This window comes from Amborella trichopoda, chromosome 11, assembly GCF_054954075.1.
Source record: "Amborella trichopoda isolate Santa Cruz 75 chromosome 11, AtrichopodaSantaCruz75HAP2 v2.0, whole genome shotgun sequence".
Taxonomy (NCBI): Eukaryota; Viridiplantae; Streptophyta; class Magnoliopsida; order Amborellales; family Amborellaceae; genus Amborella; species Amborella trichopoda.
In genome coordinates, this window is record NC_142346.1 from 23,495,681 (window position 1) to 23,521,763 (window position 26,083).

The following is a 26,083-nucleotide window of genomic DNA, read 5'->3' on the forward strand; positions in this document are numbered from 1 at the left end:
CCAGCGTCTCATTACCTTTCCAAAACCATGCTATTTTGTAGGAATGTGGGTTTTTCTCTCATGTCAACTTCAACTTGTTGACGACAACCTCTTTAGACACCATAATACCATGTCTGCGACTATTGTACGACCGGTGGCCAACCTCGTAATATTCCCATCTTGAAGATTAGTTCCAGCTTGTCGTTTCCAGAGCAGAAGTGGTTTGTTTTGTATTTGAGATTTCAATCCACTCACATACCTTGCAACGAGCTGGTCATCGCTTTCATTGACTTCTTTCCGGCTCATAATGAGGAAGAATTCATCAGTATGCACTTGGACACCCTCTTTTTGTCACAAATGATGGAATCATTGGTATAATTCTTGCCCATAACCAGAGGGTAGAAACTTATCTTTCATATGCAATTTTATTTTCCTCCAAGTTGCTATCTTTTCTTTCCCCTTTTGCACTCGACTGGTTTGCACCTGTTGCACCATATTTGGGCATGCTCCTCGAGTCGGATAGCCCCAATTTTGACTTTCCTTTCTTCCAGGAAATGTTTCCACTTGAAGAATGCCTCCACATTGTCTAACCAGTCCAAGAAATCATCAGGCTAAAATTTTCCCGAAAATTCAGGGACATCCACTCTCACTCCTTGATTTGACCCAGCTAGGGCACGAACCAACCTACCCTCCAATGAAGGGTTCCCCCTTTCGTAGTGGAAATAATTTATTCTTTCTTCACTCGATTCCTCACTTTCGTGTGTGATGGAGGGCAATTATCCTTAGATTTTATTTTTGTTCAATTTCGAAAGATGTAATTATAGTTTTACTTTTAGGGTTTATTTCTTAGGGTTTTTAGTTTTTTAGGAATTCTAGGGTTTTCATATATTTTTTATTTATTTCATGAGTACTATTCACAAGTACTATTTATGAGTACTATTTTTAGTGGTAAAACTATCATTACGAATTTTAAGTTAAGTTAGGATGTATTGGTCAATATATTATTTGTTAGGACACTTTTTGCACTTGAAACACTAAATTATAATATATGGCCTTGAGGAGTTAGTTGCACATGATTTTTAGAAATTAAAAGAGAGAAAAACTTAGGCTTTTGGAACCCTAGCTTGTAGTTTGGAGAAAAGTTCCTTTGAATTGTGCTTGTGTATGGCTTTATTTCTTGCTATTTTATTGTTCCATCAAATTTTCTTGGATCAAATTGGTATCAGAGGCCGCTATCGACATAGAAAGTACTTTAGCAATGTATGGAAATACTATAGCACTGTACGGGGATGTTACTGTAGCATCTATTTTTTGGTTCCCTAGGTAAACAACAAACTGGGGAAGTTACACTGGGGGTCTAGGGTTTGCTTATTTTGGCCTAAGTTTTGTCAAAATTACCTAGATCTTGCTGGTTTCAGCAGTTTTTTTGTTGATTATTTGTCAAAGGTTGTGATTTCGGTGAACTCATGACAACAAGAAGGGGTTGTAGAAGGAGGATTTTCGTAGTTCCACTCCGTGATCTCGTAGATGACAGATTTCGGGAACTTGAAAGGCAAGTACAGCAGTTGGCAAGCCTCAATAATGAGTAAGACGATGATCTTGCAGCCCAAGAGGATATCGAGTACAAGCTTTTTTACTTCCCCGTTCTGCTTGTGGAGTCAGGTGATGAAGATAGCGTTTGAAGACCTAGATGTGGCGAACATCACTCTGGGGTTTTCGATTTGAAGGATGAGATTATTGATTATAATACAGATTACATTGAAAATCGTCAAGTTGTAGATTGGAATTGATCACCAGTCTTCAATATATGCTCAGATGAACAACGAGATTTTCTAGGAGATCTGATCTATGATAAGAATCAAGATGATGATAAAAATATTTTGGAAGAGGGTGAAGAATAAGGAGAAAAGGCAGCAGGGGGACTGATCCAAATCAATGGGCTTTGAAAATCTCATTAATATTGAAGAGGTAGAGAATTCCAGAGATTTAGTGCATTGGAATTAGAGTAGCCAGTGGAAGTATGGTTGACTGATAAGTCATGAATTGTGGCCCTAGTTTCAGAAAGTAATGAATTAGATGAGGAGAAATCCTCTAAAGATTAGAAAATTGAGTTTGAAGTTTCCTACACTATTTTCAATGGCAGTTCAAGGATAGCTGTATTCGATAAATTTGTATTGGTTCCTCAATATATATATGAAGATCCATTTTTTGAGGAATTATGCTTACCACGAATAGTATTTGAGCCAACAATGAAAAATAAAGTTCAAGAAGGTGTTTTTGATGCTGAATTTGTCTTAGCACACTTCAAAGCTCAAGGATGAGTTTTCTTCAGCCAGAGGAGAATAAGGGAGGGAAAAATATCCTAATTTTTTATTCGTATTCAATCTCAAAGGATGTATATTATAGTTTTAGTATTATGGTTTATTTATGAGTTTTTTTTTTTAAGACTTCTAGGGTTTTTATTTTTTATTTATTTATTTCATAAGTACTATTCATAAGTCCTATTTACGAGTACTATCCATAAGGGTAAAACTATCATTACGATATTTAAATTAAGTTAGGATATATACGTCAATGTATTATTTGCTTGAACACTTTTTGTGCTTGGAACATTAAATTTTAATATATAAGAGGTGTGTAGGGCCTTGAGAGGGTTAGTTACACATGATTTTTAGAAATTGAAAGAGAGAAAAGCTTAGGCTTTTGGTTCCCAAGCTTGGGGTGTGGAGCAGAAACCCTTAGGTTTCTTTGAATTGTGCTTGTGTTTGGCTTTGTTTCTTGCTATTTTACCGTTGCCTCAAATTTTCCTATATCAGTGAGTGACCGACTCTCGATCGAGGTGGGGACCTCGACCCACCAATTGCTCCATTTCATTGAATCTCCTCAACAAGTCCTCATATTTTTCCCTTGGAGCCGCTTCCTCCTCCTCGGTCTCCACGTCTTCCTCTCTTGGCCATAATTGAAGGTCCAAACAAGAGAATTCCTACTCGAATATCACTTGACGTAGGAGAGAGAGAGGGAGAAAAGAGAGAGAAATAGCTCAAAATCAGGTAGAAAATAAGAGAAACTAATTGTGATTCAAAGACAATGAGCTGAAGCCAACAAAGCCTAGCTTCAATGCCTTGTATGTCCATGCCATATAGGATTTATAAACTCAAAATAAAAACTTAGGGCCATGCCCTATATCCTTTATTTATTATTTATTAAATTGTGCAAGTGCTTTGGACCATTAAGATCACTCACCTTCAAGCAGAAGTTGTACCCCTGTGTATTGCCTTGGAGGGGGACTATGTAAAATGTATGTCTCTTGAATCCACGCTTTTTTTTCCATGAACATAAGAAAGAAGGAATTGGTGGTTCCAGGAGGGCTGATCTGGTCTTTTTGGATTGCATTGAGCATCCTACTACAAACACTTGCTAGAAATCTTCTTCACATTGTTATCCAATTCCTCTCACTATTCTCTGCAATGGCTGAAAGCCCGGAACTTGCATATTGTGTGGGTTTGTGACCTATAATTCTTATATGATTGGAGCAAAATATGACTTTGAACAAAAATGTATCCAATTGTCTAAGAGCAGATCTTAACATGCCAATTGATATGTATGTAGGTATGTTTGTATTTGCGTATGTATGTATGTATGTATGTATGTTGTCTATGCATGCCAACAAGCATGCGTGCCTTTGCGTACATGCCTGAAAATGCATGATGATGTTCACTATGATAGCAGTGACAGCAGCCATAGCTGATATACATTTTCCCTGCGTGAAAGTCTGGTCATGTCTGCTTCTGCAGAGGAACAGCTGCATCTGCTGTCCGCTGTTGACAACGGATGGTTGATGTCACAGGTACCATTCTGGACAGTATGGTAATCTGCATCATTGTCTGCAATTCCATATTTGTATATCCAAAAATATAAGTGCACATTTATATGTATGTTTACACCAGCACATAACAACAAAAGAACAACCACAATACGTCGAAATTTTCTTGTACTGCCCTTTCTTTCAGGAATAATTATTGTGTTGGGACCGAGGATGAATATACATCACTTAGTTTCAGTTATTACTTATATTTGTCCATGTAATTTATAATATATTCTTTAGTTAAGAACATGTGATATTTTTCTTATCATATTCACTCTATAGGTGAAGGCACTGGTCTTCTCCGACTCCATAGTACTTATCGTCATGATTTGAAGATATATAGTTCGGATGAGGGTCGCGTTCAGGTATGTAACTGCTTATTTATCTCTACATATATATAGTTCAGATGAGGGTCGTGTGCTTTGTATCTTCCTTTTTCTATTTTTTTCATTTCATGGTTTGCAGCATGTATCCTGTCTAATCTAAGGGTAAGGAACTGATCCATAGTTCCCTTTGATCATTTCTTGTCATGGCTTTTGTCATGGGGATATTTCTAGTATATCCAAACCATTCGGCGCCACACCTAGCCAAAGTTGACCATGGACTAAGGCATGACGAATCTTCCATAGGCATGCACAAGTGGAATTGGTCTAAGACAGTTGCACAATCCTCACATAGGAGGGGTTCATATAGCCCTGGTACGCGCCCATGTACTCACTTTTCGGTTGCATGCCCATTTAGGTCTACACGATCCTTAATACCCCCCATCTTTATGTAGTAGTTAAAACCTCACACCCCACCGTCCATGGCCTACCCATCATGGCTCATCAAGGGGGCCTAACGGTTTGGTCAACTCACTCACAGGCCATTACTGCCCCATGCATTCCAATTCAAACATGCATGGGCATTATTATACATCCATTCTTGGTCACACAGGCCCATTACATGTGCCCCCCTCTCTTATAGAGTATGGATCTTACATAATCCGCCACCTAAGCCCCTTTCTAAGAAAGAAGAAGAGGGGCTTATATAACAATCAGACATGCCCATTACTTGTATATGATCCTTTGTGAGGGGTGTCACCGCTATGTTTCTTTGGTCTTCTATACGGAAATTGAGAAGATAAATAAGTTAAATAAGAGTACAGTCACATGGACCTACTGTATTACTATATTAAGTTTTGACTTGTGCTAATTTTAAATCTAACCTTGTTGGGGTATGTGGCCATTTAAAATCCTTATGAGAGTATGTAAAACTATGACTGTAGTGATGTGATAACTCCAATGGGAGTATGGTCTAGAGGGACCAGAAGGTTATAGTTCAGAGGGGCCAAAGTTAGCAATACTGATGCCAAGACTCACTAGACTTGACGAGCTAGGCCCTGTTGAGTTCTAAACACCCTATGATACCTGGGTATATAACACAACTGTGGATGCTTAGCAGGGTTAACTCTTGATGAAGTCTGAGATGCCTAGGGTAGTTAGCCAAAGGACTGTGTGACCCTTGTGTGTGATTGGTAGTCTTGAAGGGACAAGGGCCAAACCCTTATCATAGACCATACCACGACATGTACATATAGTAGCTGTACGGGGAAGAGAACACCATTGAGGGTGTTGCATGTACATATGTGAGAGATAGCCCCCATGCCCCAATTACGATGTGTGTGCACAGCTCTGTGTGACCTAGGCTTGTCCCTTGGGAGAACCTGTAGTTCATAGACTAGGATTGTATTTTCATCATCTATTGGCTGAGTTTGGTAGCTTAGTCATGATTATTTGTGATGGACTATGGTTATGAAAACTAGTAGGTCAGTTTGAGAAAGTGAGTGCGGGACATAGTCTTTAGTAGAGATGGAGTGCCTCAGTATTTTCCCAATTTCCTTAACAAAGTTGGACCCGATTCCATCAAATTAATTTAAAAATAATTAACTTGGTTATATATAATATTTAGATTATTAAAATAAATTTTACAAGTCTCTGGATATTTTATTTTATCAAAATATATATTTTAAATAGGCTTAAACTGCATTTTCCAGTAGTTAAATATTCAGAGAGAGTAAAATTACTTGTTGTTTTCTAAAAATCATTTATTGTTTTTAAAATTATTAAAACATATGGGGGCCCATTATACTTTATGGGCCCCACCTATCTAGCAATTTTGGGGAGTGCGTGGGGCCCACAAGTGCCCCATGGGTGGCATGCCCCACCTCCTTCATTATCCTTATATTTTAATTGGCTTGCATGAACGGCCACATATTTGATTGAAATAAAATAGGATGGTTTTGTAATAAGGCTAATTGACTTTTCATAAAAAGCATGTGTAGAGATTTAATTAAAAATAAAAGGCATGTGTATTATGTTTTCTCTACATTACACATATTTGATGGGATTACAGTGTTTTAAAATGGGGGATGCGGCTCTGATACGGTGGGGGGCCGATGCGGCCCGGATGCGGGTACATCGCCATGATGCGGTCAATAAATGTAAAAAAGTTCTAAATTTTTTTTAAAAATAAGTTAATGCATAGAAAAAAATATGAAGGTGATATATGTGATAGTAGATATTTTTGTTTAATGATTAACTTCAAAACTATTGGCTGTCGGAGATTCGGTATCCAGTTATTCACCCATATAAGTATTTCCACAGAGCAAGTATATCACACAATTTCTATCTTTTGGATTTTTTAGTTTAGCATATTTGCAAGCCGGATCCTTATAGCTAGAAGATTGGGAAGAAGACATTGCCCCAAAAATATGTATAATAGTAATATTGTACAAGAAGGACAAAAAATTTACCGACTCTGTGAAGTACTGCTCGATTTCTTCACGACCTCTGAAACCCCCAATTTGTTTTCACACAATTCACCCTAACATCTCCAAATCAACAATCAAAGGCATCCAATGAACATCCAAGTATCAAACAACTGCCAAATCGAAGATTTCGATGAAAAAACAATTCCGCCTAAATTTTTTTTACCTCGATTTGATGCAAAAAAAGAGCCACAAAAGTGGCTGAAAATCTTCGTTTAGGGCCTCTAATACTCCCCCAAACAGTTTCCTTAACATTTGGATGGTCAAAAAGATCATTTTGCCCCTCCCCGAGGAGCAAAACATAAAAAAAATTGGGCGGACACTGTAGCAGTGGGATGCGGTGCGATGCAGCCTTTGCGGGATGCAGCTACGATGCGGCGCATATGCCGCCGCATCTGTCAAAAGCGCATATGCGCTTGTTTCTTATGCGGATGTGAGCGCATCCTACATGATGCGACCGCATATGCGGCGATGCGGTCGTATTTTAAAACACTGTGGGATTAGGTTAAGGAAGCTGAGGGATAAGGTTTTAGCACCTTCTAACAGATCATGATGGCTGATTTATAGATTGTATGACTAAGATCTCTCACCCCATAGGTCTTTCGGGATGAATAGTCTTGATCAAATCTCTATAAAGATGGATAAACCCTAGAAATCCTAACTCTAACCGCAAGTCTATAAAAAATCTCTTTGGGGGTTTCTTTTCTTTACACCACATGACACCTCTCTCTCTCTCTCTATCTCTCCTCAAGGTGGTATGCTACCCTCTCTCTCATCTCCCTTTATCTTTCTTTCTCTGTCTTTGAAGCTCTCTCGATCTCTAAGGTACCCAAAGGGGCACACCCCTCGCTTTGTTAGAATACCTAGAGGGGAACACGCCCTACATAGAGGAAAGAAGAGAAATGTGCAGCCCATTGTTCCACATGCTCTTATCCATTGTAGGGTTTTAGCCTTAGCTTCCTAAAGTTTGTGAGATCTAAGAAAAGACTTTGATCCTGTGCGCCAACAGTGGAGGAGACCCGGAGAGGGGTGCATCAAGTCCAATTGAGGTAATCTTTTGGCATCTTCTTTTTCTTTACTGCAGTCTATGTTTCTTGTTCCCAAGTTAATGGGTATATGTAATATTGTAATTTTGAAGCAATAAAAGTTTTAAAGTGGCAGCAAGTGAGAATCCAAATTTGTGTTCTTATTTGTTTATTTGAGTTTATTTTTTAATCTTTGAATTTATGTTAGTGTCCTAGTCGGTTTGGAAAACGAAAAATTTTAAACTACATAAGCTGTGCTAGTTCACGTTATTCACTTTCATCATAAACAATGATTATCTTAAGCATGCTTAATATCTATGCACCATCTCTAGGGGCAATGTTATGAGAGTGATTACTGAAGACTTATTCCGCAATATATTGTATTTAAGTCTCTAAGTACTTTTTTTTTTTTCCTTTTTTCCACAAAGGACATTGTTGTGGTGAGGTCTCTGACTTCATTCTCATCAAAGGGTAGGGACCCAAATCCCCATTGACATACTACTTTTTAGGAAAGGGGCTGGGGTAGAAGTGGTAGCTTCGCCACACCCAGTTACCACATCGTGGTATCCATTCCTACTGCAGATACCCCCAATTAACACTTTCAAAATGTAACTCCCTAATCTATCGAAGAAAACGGGTAGGGGGTAGGGGCCTGTCTTCCCCACTGGATTACCCAAAAAAAAATAAATATATGAAAGGTGTTGGAGGTTAGTATGGCCAAACTGTTAACATCCTATTCCTCATTTTTCTCTCACTAAGCACTTTATATCTTCATCTATTGTTTTTCTCCTCCTTTCATTATTTGCTATTGTCCTTTAACTATGTTTTGGCACTTAAATGCTCCCAGTGTTCTAGCCTTCCATGATGTTGTACATGTACCATGGACTCCATGAAGGTTTTGAGGTTGCCCATAAGCCTTCCCTTAAATGAATAATAGGTATCACATCTTCCCTGCATGTTTGTCTCCAAGACACTAATCCTACCCCTTTAGCCATCAATGCACTATCCCTGCCCACTGTCTTGGGTTCCTCTTTCATGACTTGCTCCAAGTGCTCCTCAAGTTGTGTGCCAACTAAGGCACAACTAGCCCTAGCCTTCCACAAGCATACATAAGAGGTATGGATCATGTCCACCTTCATTCCACTCTTTTGTAAATTCGTAGATGTCCCTCAAGGGTCTGGCATGGGGTATGTTTAGCCTCTGGTATGCATCGAAACAGTCACCCATCGGTTGCATGGTCATTAAGACTTATACCACCATATGCTCATCACCTGGTTTAGTAGTTACAACCCCATGGCCCCAGCAGTAATGGCCTGCTTATCATAGCTCGTTAAAGGAGGTTAATAGTTTGGTCAACCCATTCCATGTGTCAATACTATCCCACACATACTAACTCAAACATGCATGCAATTCTTTCCCCACAGGCCCATTACAGGTGCACTCACCCTCTCTTACATGACTTGATCATTACATAAGTCCTTGTCTTGGACAATTTGAATAGGACACTTGACTGTTATTGGTCAACACACATACCAATCCTAGGTTTATTCTTAGCCACGCCTCCTGCCTATGCATCATGCCTATGTCGCATTTGTGCTGACCATGGTCAACAACTATGGCTCTGCATATTGGTTTTGGTGGTCCACCAAGGCTCGTGATCTTAGCCATCCTTCCTCACCAGCTTGCCCATGGTCTAGCACCATGGGTCCATGCCTCTAGCTCACTTGTGCTTGGATGCAAATCCTCACGCACCCACGTTACTCGAGCCTCTCCTCCCACTGAAGTTCATTCTAGGCTTGAGGTACTCGCTTATGTTGGTTCATCAGTTAAAAGAGCTGGCCTGCCAAGAGTGAGAGTTGAATCCTCCAATTTTCACAAGTCCGTTACAATAATTATAGCCTTCTCTACTTTGTCCTGCACCAATGGACGTTCTGCATGTCTCACTTAATCTGCACGCGTAACATTAAGAAGGGGTTCTGTTAAATTCTCTCCAAGACGATTTATTGCCTGCTATCGCTTTGCTATGGATGAAATGGAGGTTAGCTCTCAACATTAGTTTTTATATTTTATGTTGTTGCAACTAAGCATTTGCGTTCTAACTATGCAGCTGCAATGGAATTTTGGTGGCTGTCATATTTTATAATAAATAGTGTGAATTACCAAAAGTAAAAGTGTTACTCGTCTTCTTAAGGGAAATTATAATATGGGGATTTTGGAAAAAGTTAGTGCTTTGATGTCGAGTGCAGTTATAACGAAACATTGAGCTTTCACCATTTCTCCTTCATCGATACAGAAACATAAATGTGTGTAAATACATGTCCTTACGTCCTTTGTCCATATGTGTGCATGCATGAGAATGTTTGTTATGTATAATGATGTAAGTACATTATCTTTGATGTTGTTCTAATTTTGCCTCTCGTTTTCATGAATCAATCTCTGGTGACGGTCTATATTTCAAGCATTATTACATCCTAAAATATGCTAGTTTTAAGGAATATCATGTGCATTGGTGGATTCTGACAGATGTCTGCTGCCGCTTTTGCTAAAGGTCTCCTTGATTTGGAAGGACAATTAACCCCGATTCTGGTCTGCTTTGACATTCATTTCCCTTCCAACTCGATATTGTTTCGGCAATGTGTGTTTGGTTAGTATTTAAAAGATTTTCACCGGCTGTTGCAGGTTTCACTTGTTAGTAAAGATTCTTCTATGTTAGATGGCCTTGATAATGCTAGTATCGAGATGGACGAAGCAAAGGTTGGTATGGATCTTGAATCTTACTGAGTTATGCTTCCATATGTGAATCTTTGGGAGGTCTCTTGTTCTAGTTACTCATGTGTTCTAGAAGTCACATATATGCATATACTTATTTGTCTGCATGTATGTTTGTGCATACATGCTCACAATATTTAAGCATTGAGATCTTGTTAGGTTGGTAGTGCTGAGGTGTGTTGTGTGGGAAAGGGAAATCCTTGTATGGGTTGCGTACAACATCAAAATCTTGCAGGATTGACTTAGTTCAACTTGAGATTAGGATGATTGTGATGTCATGAACGTACAAGTCAATAAATAAAATCTCAGCAAGTATAAGAGAAACAAAATAATCTTCTCATAATTAATCTATTTCAAAAGATTTGGTAAAATAGTTCAAAGATTATCTGAAGGAGAAAACTTAAGGGGGATATAATCATCTATTCTAGAGGTTGAACCTTTGAAAAATTCTTAAGTCAAAATCCTCCTCTCGTTTTGGTGAAATACTGAAAATAGAGATTCAGTTGAACTTTAATATTGGAACTCAAATTTATGAACAGCTTCCAGGGTTGCCCTGAAAATATTTTATTTTGAAAAATCTTATGTTAAAGGAGCTTATTGTACCTTCATTCCCTCGCATGAAACCCTATCTAGGAGCATTTGTAGGTACCCATATTTTGGGGATGTAACCTCCTCAACTGAGTGACAAACCTCAAAAAGGAATATTTCATATCCATGCTATATGTAACTGAAAGAATAACGTCCTAAATGAAAAGTGGTTATATGGAATTTCAGGCTATAAATTCAAAAATTTCTTCCTTTATCGTTTATTAATTGTTAGAAATTCTACTTATAGGTGCCACAAATACAATAAATTTGGCCTACTACAATCTAGGATCTTTATACACTTAGTTCCAAAATAAACTTTATTTAACTAAATACAATATTGGGACTATAAGATAGAAAAAATAAAGACAAAAACAACAGAAAATAAAAACTAAATAAGGGAAAACTTGCTGGCTTTTGCCTAGAGTTACCCCTCTAGGGCTTACAACACCCCTCACCCAATCACTTGACCAATTGCGGATCCTACTAAACTCACTAGTCTGAACTGAGAAACTTCTTTGGGACACCCTTGCTGAATTTTGGAGGTGGAAGAGAGTAACAAGCACAATTACGGTTTACTAAGAAGGCCATCTAAAAAACTTGGGCAGGAAACTGAGGCACAAAAACTTAAGCCTAGCATTGGGCTTGCCCCTCTATTTTTCTCCCTCTTTTGCTAGGTGTGCCACCCTAGACACTTAGCGATGATGCTAAGCCTATCTTAGAGAGAGAGAGGAGAGAGAGAGAGAGAGAGAGAGAGAGAGAGAGAGAGAGAGGCGTGAAGAGAAATAGAGATGGGAAAGAGATTACATGTGTTAGAATGAAGGGGAGAACCTTCTTAATTGTAGACCACTAGGGCGTAGGATGTCCCAGTCAAATTAGGAGTTTAACTTGATCTAGTATTATTTAGGTGATCTGTGAGATGAGAGAAAAATAATCTGAGCTGTCCATCTCTGAGATCAGCCATCATGATTTAGAGAGGATATTTAAAAACCATATCCCTTGAGTTGATGCATATCGACTTTTAATTCATCTAGAACTTTGACTAGTCAAATTTTATCTTTGAACAATCCAAGATAACTAGGAGTCCTATTCTCTCACAAAGGGCGTGTTTGATAACAGGAAGTGTCTTCCTGGAAGCTTAGAACTTCTTAATACTGTTCAAGTTTCGTGTTTGATAAAAAAATTGAACTTCAAACAAAACTTCAAGGAACTGTTCAAGTTCCAATCTTGGTTTAAAAAAAACGTTCCAACCCAAGGGTTGGAACTTAAACTTTGAACTTTTTTTTATGAACACCCCACCATATATAAAATGTATATATTTTATTGTATAATATACAATATAATTTATTGTATAATATATAATATATTTTAGTATATTATTTTATTTATATAATAGATATTTATAATATTATATAATAAAAATATATACAATGTATTATATATTATATTATTTTATATAAATATATATATATATATATTTTATAATAAAATAAATAAAAATTACAATATTATGTTATACATATATATATATTTATGTATTACATAACATTATTTTATGTATATTATATAATAAAAATAAACATTAATAAAATAATTCATTATATAATATATCTTATATAATACAAATATATATCAATAAAATAAATATAAAATACACTATATTATATTTTACATGACGTTATACATAATATATGTATATATTTTATTGTAATATTATATAATAAAAAATATATTAATAGAATAAATATAAAATACAATGTATAATATACTATATAATTTTATATAAATATATATTATATAATAAATATAAAATACAGTATATTATATATTATAGTATGTTATAAATATTATAAAATATAATAAATATTTATAATATTATATATTATATTATTTTATGTAAATATATAATAATAAAATAAATAAAAAGTACATTATTATAATATATATTTTATAAATTTATGTAATCTAATATATTTTATTATATAATATACATTTATATATTATATGTTTATGTAATATATGATATTTTCATATATATATATTAAAAATAAATATAAAATACAGTATATCATATATTATAGTATGTTATAAATATTATATATTTATATTTAAATTATTATCAATATAAATATAAATATAAGATATTTACCATATATCTCAGGAGTTATCAAACACAGAAACTATGAAGGTTATCAAACACAGAAACCATGAACTTCTTAAGTAACTTCTAATTTACAGTTCTTCAGGAACTTCCAAGTTACAGTTCATGAACTTGCTTCCAGTTATTAAATAGGCCCTTAGAGATAATTAGTACTTCTAATAAAAAATATGACTTGGTCAAATATTGCAGTAACTAAGAAAATCACTAAGTCTTAAAACAAACCAAAATATTTCAACTAAGAAAATATTTTATAACTAAAAATAAATCTTTTCTTTATTTAAAAAAAGTGGCACATAAAAGTGACTGTCCCACTTAATGGGATGTGTGGGCCAAAATGGGCTCCACATGGTGCCCTTATGTTGGCCGCACATGTGGGGTTGGGCCCGTAGCCCCTCCCACATAGGTCCCACAAAGAAAATACAAAATTTCAAAAATGTCGTTGTAATTTTAATATTCAAGAAACACTTTTTTAGGGTTTTACACATTAAAATTTTCGTTTTTAAAATTTTGAAAAATTCTCCAAAAACACGATAACAAATTTTTAGTTGAAAACATTATTTCTGAAGTTCCATAAAAATCCAAAATATATAGAAATACAACTTAGCAGTGGATCGGTACCTTATGTGTAAGAAAATGTGAATAATAAGGCACTCAACCCGTGCCAAGATTCGCGATCCACTATTGTCGTTTGAAACTACCACAATAGGGACCCATGACTCATAGTCAAGTGACGGGGCTAATGATTGGCCCATCAAAGTTAGCCAATAAATAGTCGAACCACAATCCCACTAAGTAAATTACAAAATCTGTCCCCTAAGAGCAAGTCAAAATGCACACGTAATTGAAAAGGGGGGCACTCTCTCTATGCACATGTACACGTGTCCCTTTATATAGGGTTGCTTCCAAAAAATGCGGCTGTCATATGTACGTACTATGCGAAAGTTTTTTTGAGGATATGACCCTTGCTCTCATTAACCCTTTCTTTCATATCTAGGAGATTACACAACTCTCATGGTCTACAAACAACGTCCTTGGAAATCTCTCTGACCTCAATAAAGAGATGTCCCTCAATAAACCCTCAACGGTAGTGCCATATGCCCAAAGGCAAGGATTTGGACATGACCCAGGCCATAGATTTCCCAACCTAGGTCAGTCAGCCATAAATACACTCCCACTGAAGTGCACAATCCACTATGAATAATTTTATTTATATCCTCTCTAGGACTTTAAAGGCGACAAACCCCAACTCTAAATTTGATTTATTGAACCTATTGATCATTTCCATAGCTACTTTCATAACTACTTAAATGTTTTAAGTATTTCTCTTTCAGTATTTTCATTATGTAGCTTTTGTAACTGTGCCCTTTTCAAGTGATAATCCTCCCTATGATGACATAGAGTGAATTCCCCTTACTACCTTTCTCAAAGAGTCCATACATATTCTTATCCCATTAATGTCCTCTTATTACATTGTTCATGTTCATGGAAATTTTTTATTGCACTATACTCTTAGTTGTAGTATTTCTTTCTCATGGCTTTTCCTTAAAATTCCTATTGAATCCACAAATTGACGGTTGATATTTGTGTTTGAAGGCTCGATTGCATGAGATCGTAACCTCAGAAGCAAGAGCTGTTAATCAAAACGGGTATAGTGAATGTCCTTGGATGATTGATGGTGCTGGACTTCCTCCAAATGCCTTAGAGCTTCTACCAAGAATGGTTGGCTTGCTTCCTTTTCAAACCATAGTAGTTATGAACTCGTCTTTTCATTTATGTTATTGTTACAGTTACATGCACATGAGCATAAACACCCACAGACAAATGTTCATTGAGATTAACATGTACACACCCAATAAGGGTTCCCAATTCCTAAAATGTTCGAAATATTTTATTGTAGTAAGTTTTCCCTATAGAAAATATACCAAACAATAAACAAAAGCTATAGGAAAAGTAATGTTGTTCATTGGGTTGCTTGTGATACTTTCTACGAAGGGAAGTTGATTTTAAAAATATGTTGTTTCCTAGAGGTCAGCATCAAGAAATGAGAACTACAAAGGTTGATCAGCTGTACGGCTTGCTGATATCTTTCTGCTCTATCACCGCGCATGCTTGTATCTGTTGCATATCTTTTAATGGGCAGCTGCCACTACCATTAATCCAAAAATTATATTCAATCTGGAATATCCTTCTTACTAAGACACTAATCCTCTCTGAGTCAGTTCTGAAAATCTAATTCAGTGTGGTCAGAAAAGTGGGGACCCATATGGTTTTCTGTGGTTACCGTTGCTCCCAGGCATTTGCTCTGCAGGAACCAGAACATGACAAATATTTGTGGAGAGATTTTATTGCATTTATCAAATGTAGCTATATTTGAGCAACTTTTAGGCTTTTAGCAGAATTCCTAAAGAAGAAGCTGTGTTATCTAACACTTAAGAAATACCCAATTGATACAATTTTCCATATTTATATGTACATCAGAAGGTAGCAGAACACTGCACAATATTTGCTGTTTCCTGTACATTTGTTAAAAAATATGAAAGGCATTTGAAGACTGATAAAATTCATGATTTGGATTGTTTGTTTGTAGAAATGAAAACGAGTGCTCTGGGTTGAATGATAAAGAAGGGTAGTTCTTTTAATTACCTCTGGTCTAATTTTGCTGCTTCAGATGTGTTTTCGAAATTCCAACCTTATTATAGCCGGAAAGGCTTGCATGTATAATATTTTCTATTGTGTGGATTCTTGATGTGCGAATTTTAATGTGTAGGTCAAGCTGATAAAGAAAATCACCGCTCAAGTTAAACTTCTTGCACAAGATGAAGATGAGAAACTTGCCATGACGAACTCTTTTTCTGTTCTTCCGCCTTATGACCAAGCCAAAGCCCTTGGTAAGACAAACATTGATGTTGCACGTATTGCTGCTGGATTGCCATGCGGAAGTGAAGGTTTTCTCTTGATGTTTGCTCGCTGGAAGAAGCTTGAGAAAGATTTGTATAATGAGCGAAAAGAGTATGTGTCAACCTCTGGAACGTAGTTTGCAAATTAAATTGTTGTCTTTTGGCACTATGTGGAAGCACATCCAGTGATTTTCTTGTCATTATTTAGAACATCAACTGTAAGAGTAGAATTTCACTATCTCTTACTTTCATGAGAATCCACTATGACTTAATGAGTTGTGGTTTTCCAGTCGGTTTGATATAACGCAAATTCCGGATGTCTATGATTCCTGCAAGTAAGTTGTCCTTTCATTGTTCCTTGTTGATTATTGTAATAACATACTTACGAGCATACTAAGCCTAATACCAAAGTTGTCCTGTAGACAATGTTCCATAGATGTCTGTATAAGTCGATAATATCTTTTAATCATATATACCGATTTGCTTGTTTCTTCTGATCTTCCCATCTGGATTTTGTTTCACATTGAATCATCTGCCGCCGAAAACTCTCCCCAACAATGCTGTTGACTTAATGACTTCAAAGCATGTGTGACATAATAGCAAACTGTTAATTATTGTATTTATTCACTAGCATGAAGGAGTGCTTGGGGCTAATGTTCCATTATAGCTTGTCAAATTATCTTATTTATATTCATTGGAATCTGGATTTTTTATCCCTATTTGATTCTTGATTATACTCCATTGAAATCATTTGGGTATCTGGTTGATCTAGATAACTTGTTCTTTGTTATGCAGATATGACCTACTACACAACGCACATCTAAATCTTGAGGGATTGGATGAACTCTTCAAAGTTGCACAGGTGTTTATCCTCTATGCATCTTAGTTCTGTGGTTACGATAACGAAATGTTATGAAGGCTTCTATGTATTAAATCTTGTCGTGCCCAAAGTTGTGATTACAAATATCGGGTTGATGTTTTAGATATTCTTATGTATTCGAATATTAAGAAGTCCATGTCAATGTTAACCAATGGTTGGATAGGAAATCTTTGGGAACTGTTCACACCAGGTCATAGGCCTGTCAGAATTCTGGTAGAACCATGAGGTCTTAAGTTGCTTTCCAATGTTACTGCTGGCTTCGGGTCTCCACTCTTTTATGGGGCCATCTAAGTCACCCTGTCCCTGTCTCTCTCTCTCTCTCTCTCTCTTTTTTTTCCATTTTATTTTTCACATCGTTTATTTGTAGTACAAGGTGGTCACAAGTAATCTTGACCATTGGATGTGAAATTGGGTGGCTGCATTTATTTTATTAATGAAAGCTCAAAGTTCAAAAGAATTTTTTTTGAAGTTTGTAGCACTTTCAAGCTATCAGATTTCACGTCGGATGGTTATAACTAATTGTGATCTCCTTGTATCAAAGGTAAATGGTCTCATTGCATGTAATTCCTTTAGTTATTATTTTTGTTGATTCCATTTTTTGTTTTTTTTTTTTTTTAATTTGGTTGAAACCCTAACCCTATACAACCAAGAACTCAGGGGCCTATGATATCTCTGATGTGATTGCCTTGCACAAAAAGGCGATAATGTGAAATTTAACATTTCCAATTGCTAATCAAGGGCTATTTTCATATTCATTTTTCAGATGCTTGCAGATGGTGTCATTCCCAATGAGTATGGAATTAACCCAAAGCATAAGCTAAAAATCGGTTCGAAGGTACATATTGCATCACATTATATTGCAGAAACTTCGTATCATATTGCATATGGAAACAAATGAAATGTTCTATTCTGCTTTTAGTCTGATGACATCTTACTATTGAAAATAATATTTCAGTTCGTCAGTTTGGATTTTATCTTTTTGGGCTTTTTTAGTAATATAGCCCGGTTCGTTGGAACTTAGAAATTCTAGTTTTCTAGAAGCTGAAACTGTTGATTCTATAAGTTTTAGAGTATTTGTTTTGTAATCTATCTGGAAGTTCTTGTATATTGAGATTAGGCTTCAGAGTGATCTATCAAAGCTTCACAGGGATTGGCTCTTGCCTTCACTACTTCACGAAAAGAGAGAGAGAGAGAGAGAGAGAGAGAGAGAGAGAGAGGTGGGGGTAGAGGTTGGGGAGAGGGCTTAGAGAGAGAAAGAAAGGACAAGAGTGAAAAAGGACAGCCAAAGAAAGGGCACATTTAGAGAGACTAAGGGGTTACTTAGAGAGAGAAGGGAGCAAGAACTTAGTGAGAGAGCGAAAGGCCATGTTAGAGAAAGGAGTTAAAGGGACACTAGAGAGAGGAAGGGCACCTTTAGGGAGAGGAGTTAGAGAAAGAAAGGGAATGGTTAGAGAAAGAAAGGGAATGGTTAGAGAGAGAGGATTCAAAGAGTTAGAGAAAAGGCATGGTAAGAGAGAGCGTTTAGAGGGAGAAAGGGCATTGCTGGAGAGACAATGGATAGGGTTGGAGAGAGTTAGAGAGAAACGTGGTTTTATAGAGAGAAAATTAGAGAGAGAAATGTGGTAGAGAGATAGGATATATTTAGAGAGGGAAAGGATTAGAGAGTGACAAGACAATTAGAGAGAGGAGTTAGGGAGAGAAATGACATAGTTAGAGGTGATTTAAAAAGAGAAAGGACATGTTTAGAGAGAGAGAGAGAGAGAGAGAGAAAAAGAGAGAGGTCACTGGAAACACAAAAAGGCCAGAGGCAAACTTCGTACAAAACTGGATAAACAAACTGCCATTGGGAGATTGACGCTGCATGTTCTCATTTTTTGAGAACCTGGAATTCCTTAAGCTTTTCCTATAGCACGTCTTATTAACAAAGAAGGAATTGTTAAAGTAAACTAAAACTCTCAGCTTTGGGAGCTGGAAGTTCCAATTACTAAATGTGCCCTTTGGGTTTGCACGAATTATGTACAATTATCTTCCTCAATGTACGATCCTATAAAAAGAGTTCTTTTTATTTTTCATTTGATTGATTGCATTTGTTGAACAAGTTACTACAGTTTGAGAAATAGATATGAAAGCATAACCAAATTTATAAGTAGATGCATGCGGGTGTTGTTACTCATGTTCGTCAAATTTGAAGTAAGAGAATCCTGCATATTTTTCTACCTTATTATTGTTTTTGTTTTGTGGCATGAACCAACACAACATTATTGGTTACATCATTAAATTGAATTAATTTTTTAAAAACTAAAACAAGACTGAATGAGTAGATTTGATATCCTTCTTATCCAACTAGGAGCACATTATTTAGATAGAATAAATAAACTTTCTCAATCTCCCTTATTGGCATGTACTAGCTTGTGAATGTGGCATTTATGTCCTATCTTTGATACGAACTGACCCATTTACCTCATGTCATATTTGGAACACTATTACAAAGCTCATATATTTTGACGCCATAAACCATAACACATTTATTATGGATGGGAAGCCTAAACATTTCACAAAGGCACAGGTTGCGTGGTTATAGAGTTATTCAAACTTTTGGTATTTTCAAATCACAGGCTCCTGCATTTATCTTATTAGCATAAGCTTGTTTCCTGCGATTATCTTATTAGCAAAAGCTTACTTTTGTTTTGTGGTGGCTAAGGAAATAATGGACATGCTATTCAAGCAGCCTTTAATGTTATATGAGCAAGCTTTTTAGATGGATTTCCTCCTCCTTACTCTCCTTCAGTGCCACTTTATCTTGGAATCCTGATGGAGGGAAAAATTATACATATTTTTAATTTCTACTCAACTGTAAAGGATGTATATTTTGATTTTAGTTTTAGGGTTTAATTCTAGGGTTTTTTTGTTTGTAGGAATTCTAGGGACTTCTTAGATATTTTAATTAAAGTTAGGGAGTTTAGTTTTAAGTTATACTTAAGTTAGGACTTTCAGAAGATTGAGTTTGGAGTATCTTACATGATTTCCAATGGGCGTTCACGAATAACTAAATTTGAGAAATTTGCATGGAATGCATATCAGGACCCATTTTTTGAGGAATTTTTTTACCTCAAGTAATATTTGAGCCGGCAAAGAAAAAGAAGGTTAAAGAAGGTGGTTTTGATGCTGAATTCATCGTAGAACACTTCAAAACTTGACGATGAGTTTTCTCCAACAAGGGGAGAATGATGGAGGGAAAAATTATATTTTTAGTATCTGTTCAATTTTAAAGGATGCATATTTTGATTTTAGTTTGAGGGTTTAATTCTAGGGTTTCTAGGAATTTTAGGGATTTTTTTGATATTTTAATTAAAGTTTGGGAGTTTAGTTTCAAGTTATATTTGTGTTAGGACCTTTTAGTCAAAAGTTAATTGTATGGACAAATATTGTCCAAAACAATAATTTTCGATTATATATAAGAGTATAAACGGGCTGGAGAATCATTCATGTATTTTTTTTTGAGAAAAGAAAGACTATGTCTTGTAAAAAAAGCCTAAGGCTTGAGCTCTTGGTGGGAGAAAACTTTAGGGTTTCTCCACAATTACTTATGTCAAGGTGCTTCTTGCTGATTTTACGATGTTTCTTCATGTTCTCCTACATCAAATCCAAATTCCATGTCATATGGTTCTTAAGCCACTGGCATTTACCTTTTAGTCATTTCCTGTTTCTGCAATGTTGGGATTATCTAATTACTTGTTCAAATTTATCAAAAATTGAACAATTATTCCTGATTCACCTCAATGCATAGATTATTTTGAAAATGGTGACAAAGAGGTTACAATTACTCATGTCTATCAGATTTCAAATCAGGTCATTGTAAGAGTACCATTGACTTGACTCAAAGTTCCCAAAAAAAGAAACTTCTCAATTTTTGTGACACACCCCAAGCCATCGAATTTGACATCTTATGTGTAGGAATATTTGTGACCTTGTAACAAAGATAAATGGTCTTACATTGTACGATCCCATATGTGTGTTATATATATATATGTGTGTCGGTGTGTGCGCATCTGTGTGTAATTATTAAAGTTGCTAATAATTCTAGAGTACTTACAAGAGGTGAGGATATGGCAGCCCACAAGCTAGCTGCTCGAATACAAAAGAGTAAGGAATAAATAGAAAGAAAAATATTGAAGGAATAAGTGGTTACACGCTTGTATAGTTATATGTCAAGGGTGAGGCAAAAAAGGGCGAAAGGAAAAGAGGGGGGAGGGCGGAATAGTAAGAGGGAGAGTAGGGGCTGTACAGAAGGAAATGGGGAAGTTTTCAGAGTGGATAGAAAACTTCAATATAGATAGGGATTCCACCAAAATAGTAAAGAGAAGGAGAAAAAAGAAGATGAGAAGATGCATAATAAAGCACAGAAAGAGAAGCAGATGATCGACTAAGAAAGGGGTAAGGGAGTAGTTAAAATAAAGACGGATGGGCCACTTGCACAGGTGGGCTATAACAAATGTACAAGAAAATAAAGCTAACAGAGAAGAAAGGAAAGCACTTGCCAAAGGAGTGCAAGATACCGAAAAATAAGTAGAGGTGAGCAACAAGTAGAGTGCTCAGCCATTGAGTATTTGGAGAGCAGTGACCACAAAATCAAGTGTAGGCCACCCATAAGTCAAGTGCTTAGTCATTTGAGGCAAGGGTAAGCTAGAGATGGTCCAAAACCTGAAATAACTTATAATACGCAGAAAAATAACTGAGGTGCAGAGCTAGAGAGAGGGAGAGAAAGAAGTGAAGCTTAGTGGGGGTGAGAGGGGCAACTACATGTTGGGTGCTTAAAGAGAATAAAAGTGACCGAGAAAAAGCCTTGGTAGGGGGGAGGAAATTGCGAGGGCACAATAGTGAAAAGAAAAGAAGAAATAGAGAAAAAGGAAGAGACATAAGAATAGAGGGGTAAGATATAGAGAAAAAGAGGTGGGGAGTGAAGAGAGAGAGTAATGATGAAAGATTGAGGAGAAAACCAAAAGAAAAAATAAAATCGTATGGTTGGAGATGGCCCCAAGATGGCAGTGCTTGCCGTGGCTAAAGCGTCGGCCTCTTCATGAGCCTCGTACCAATATGACAAAACCCTACTCAAAGTTTCTTGCATAGTTAAAACATATGGTAAAAAACACAATTGAGATGCCAAGGACACGTGACTCCTCTCTTCGCTATGTTGGCATTGTCTCTTTTCACTATAAGGTTATCTCCCCAACCAGGGTCAACCTTGTGAGGCCTTCGTGTAACGCACTAGCCTCTTCTTGGGTGGGATTACTTTAACCAAGGAATCCAGAAAAGGAAAAACTGGTTTTGTTGTCACGTTCTCTAAAGTGTAGCCAAAACTACAATGTCCCAGGTTTATGAGAGATTAACGATTGCAGTTTACCTTTATAGAGCCTTGGCATGATGGGGCCCACCAGGAGGTGTGAGTGGGCTAGGGATATTTATACTTGATTATTTTTCTCAAGGTGAGAAGAAGTCTGCTATGCTAATATGCTTTTTAAGATTTGAAGTTGGACACCCATAAAATACTGAAGTTGCGTGTGGCTTCTAAGATAGCCATAATCCAAATGGTTCAAAGAATTGCCACAATTGAAGCTCTCCAAATGAAGATCCCAATCTTGGGATATGGCAGGGAGGAGGTAAAGAGTTGGTCGACCCATTCAGGGGTCATCCCAGTCTTTGAGGGTCAATCCTAGAGAAAGGAAGTAGTAGAAAGAGGTGCCAGTGGGTCTCTTCTGAAATGGTACCAGGGACTCCACTCAAGTTCTACAAAATAAAAATATCTTTAATTCACTTACCAAATTGCTTACAAAACCTTGGGAGAATCCCCACAATTAATACAAAAGTAAGAAAATTGCGAGTACACTTGTCTTCCACTAATAACTTTCAAAAATAATTTCACAATGATGAGCCTTGCTCTATTACAACACTATTCATCTTATAATATACTTAGAAAAATAAAAGACAAATAGAACCAAATGTGCACGCGTTTGACATGGCCTTGGAAAGCTGATTTAATTCTCAATCACCGCGCAACTAATGCAACGATTTCAGTACAACCTTTGTTATCACTCTTAACCGATAGTGCAAGACGAATGTCTTAGATCTAATCATGGGAAGCATAAACAAAATACCACACTAACATGTACTCACACATCAAATATGGGCCAAATGAACCTCACGTGGGATACAAGACAATGAGAGTATAAGGTGGGAGAAAACCAGCTAAAAATCAGACACAAATGGTGTAGTTTCCCTCACAAGGGTGTGCTATGGCCTTCGACCTGCAGAGGGGCATGAGTGAGTGCAACTTAAGGCCTAAAACAACATCTATAACTCACTGTTATGGCTTGAGACAATCAATTTTACAGCAAGGGATAGGCTCTCAACAAATCTCAAAAAACACGTTCCAAAACTACACCAAAATGCATGCCATATCAACCACCAATGCAAGGGACATCGTAACACAAGATGGGATCAAGGGGGCACAGACGAAAATTCAAAATCACAGCTAGAGTTCACTGTTACGGATGAAAGTGCTCAAATTTCCAGCAACATAAAGTCCCTAACAGTTTGGAGGAATTATGCTCAAAACTACACCCCTAGATGCATACCATGGAGACCTTTTTAAATGCAACAATCAATGAGCTTCAAAGGAGAAAGGATAAAGTAAGTGAGTTACTGTTATCGTTATTTACAGCAGCTCCTTCAAATTCAATTGACAAAGTGAGTGCATGGCTAGGTGTGTGGCCAATCTTGGAGCTATCCCTCCATCAACAAGTGAAGACTATACACACTAAAGTTCAAGGAGAACTTTAAGGCTCATGGAACAAATGGAGAGAAGGATGGAGTGGGGTGTAGCCCATCTAACGGAGGCTCACAAGTGAAGAAGTTGAGAGATAAAAAAGTGAATAATGAGGTGGGATAGATCCTATTTATAGAGGTTCTGAGTGTCGGCTTTAACCTAGACAGTGTTAAAAAAAGTGGACTGCCTAGTGCCTAAGCAGTCGCCTAGGCGGTCTAGAAGGCTTGGGCGCAACGTCCAAGCCTAGGTGGTCAAATTGGGCGGCAGTCCCTGGCCGCCCGCCCAACGCCCAGCCCTGAGTGGCTGCCAAGGTCCTGCGCCCAGCCTTGGGGCAAAATTGTTTTCTTTGTTTTGTTCTATTGCTTTTTTGTGAAACATAAAGGCTTTTAAGAACCCATTTTAGAGATAAAGAAATGTCAAACACACTAAATTTTGTTATTTTCATTGGATCAAAGTGTTTCTCAAAGTTACGAAAAATGGATCAAAACAACATCTAGGTAGATTAGATTTAGTTTTGAAGTTTTGTAATCATATTACAGGGTGTTTTTTATTATTTTAGCACCTAAAAACATATCAGAGGTAGGAGTTTGGTGTTTGAGCAATCAAAGTGAGTGCAAAACGTTATTTTTTAGATTGCTTGCTTGCTTTATTTTGTGATGTCTTCTTCAGGATCTAGTCAAAGTGGAGATTTGGGTTGGGAATATGGATATAATCCGAATCCAAATGACATAAATTGTATTAGATATAATTATTTTGAAAAATATACAAAAGGGGAGCATAAACCGGTTTAAAAAACATCTTGCCGGTATTAAGGGGATGTTGCCCCTTGTAAAAATGTTCCTGAAGCTATCAGAGAGAAGATTAAGCAATATATAGTTATTGGAAACAAAAACATGAACAAAATCCTTGTCATTTGAATAAATCTATTTATGCTTCTTTTAAAAGAAGTGATTCGAGTTGGAAGTATGGTTATGATCCAAAACCAAACGATAAAAATTGTATAAGGTGTAATTTTTGTGAAAAAGATACCAATGGGGGTATTAACCGATTCAAGAAACACCTTGCTGGTATTAAAGCGAATGTTGTTTCTTGTAAAATGGTTCCTGAAGCTATTCAAGATGAGAATAGACAATTTCTGAATTTAAAAGAACCAGCAAATGATGAAAATGAGCCTTGTTCTATAGAAATATCTTCTCCAGGTTCTTCTAAAAGTGGTGATCCGAGTTGGAAGTATGGTTATAACTCGAATGCGAATGACAAAAATCATATTAAATGTAATTATTGTGGAAAAGATACAAATGAGGTCATTTACCGATTTAAAAAATACCTTGCTGGTATTAAGGGGAATGTTGCCCCTTGTAAAAATGTTCCTGAGGCTACCAGGGAGGAGATTATACAATATTTGAGTTCAGGGAAGCACAAAAAGATAGAAAAGGGTAGAGCAGCCAAGACTCTTAGGGCCTCACCTGGACATACTAATAAGAGGGAGGTAGAAGAAGAGGAGGAGGAAGATACAGATTCAGAAGAAACAAAGGAACATGAGCGTTATATTGAAGAGGGAGATGACTCTGATGATGATGACCTCGAATCTGATGCATATGATGAGGCTTACCTTATTCCTTTTGAAGATAATGATGATGATGATGACTGTAGACTCTTGGTGTTGAGTGTTGAGTGTTGACTATTGTGTCCTAGACTGTATATTTTTTGAATTTCTGTATATATTTTTTTCTTATTTTTAGTTCTACTAGTTCTACTATCTAACTTTTGTGTGTACAATCTACAGTGTATCAAACTATTAGTGCATGCTTGTATGGTTTTACTGTTTTAGCATTGTATGAAAATATGAATTATGGTCTTATGGATTATCAAAATTCTCTTCTCGTATCTTTTTTTTCTTTTAACTGGGAATATGGTCTTATGGATTATCAAATTTCTTATGAATTAATACTTATGGATTATCAAAATTCTTATGGATTATCAGAATCAGACTATCTGTTTTTTTTCTTTCCAATTGGGCCGCCCAGGTTCTAGGCATCCGCCTAGGCAGCTGTCTAGGAGTCTTGCTGTCTGGAACACCATGGTCGCCTGAGTGCCACCTAACGCTTTTTGAAACTATGAAACTAGATTAGATCTTGGTCATCCAATGAGTGATCCAAGGGTTGAGAAAGGCTAAAACCCTAGCCTTATTAATCAACATTGGTTGCTATCATATAAATGATGATGATCAAATACATCTTTATCCGTATGCCTATCTGTCACCTCCAAATTTCCCATAGTTACACAACTG

General features: G+C 36.6%; 1 protein-coding gene across 15 annotated transcripts in view; it reads left to right on the plus strand.

Moving 5' to 3' along the window:
• The window catches only part of LOC18446539 (inositol hexakisphosphate and diphosphoinositol-pentakisphosphate kinase VIP2), a 112,043-nt gene that overhangs the window by 66,616 nt on the left and 19,344 nt on the right, over positions 1-26,083 (plus strand). For 10 of the 15 annotated variants that reach the window (XR_016044244.1, XR_016044242.1, XR_016044243.1 and 7 more), the window contains 8 exons: positions 4,127-4,209; positions 10,202-10,264; positions 10,358-10,432; positions 14,787-14,912; positions 15,961-16,202; positions 16,381-16,425; positions 16,886-16,952; positions 17,734-17,805. Coding sequence is in view for 11 of the 15 variants with exons in the window: in XM_020675005.2 (XP_020530664.1) it covers positions 4,127-4,209; positions 10,202-10,264; positions 10,358-10,432; positions 14,787-14,912; positions 15,961-16,202; positions 16,381-16,425; positions 16,886-16,952; positions 17,734-17,805 (773 nt within the window). In the remaining 4 variants the exon portion in view is untranslated. The remainder of the gene's footprint in view (positions 1-4,126; positions 4,210-10,201; positions 10,265-10,357; positions 10,433-14,786; positions 14,913-15,960; positions 16,203-16,380; positions 16,426-16,885; positions 16,953-17,733; positions 17,806-26,083) is intronic. The other 5 variants (XR_016044245.1, XM_088851682.1, XM_088851681.1 and 2 more) reach the window with 1 other exon arrangement.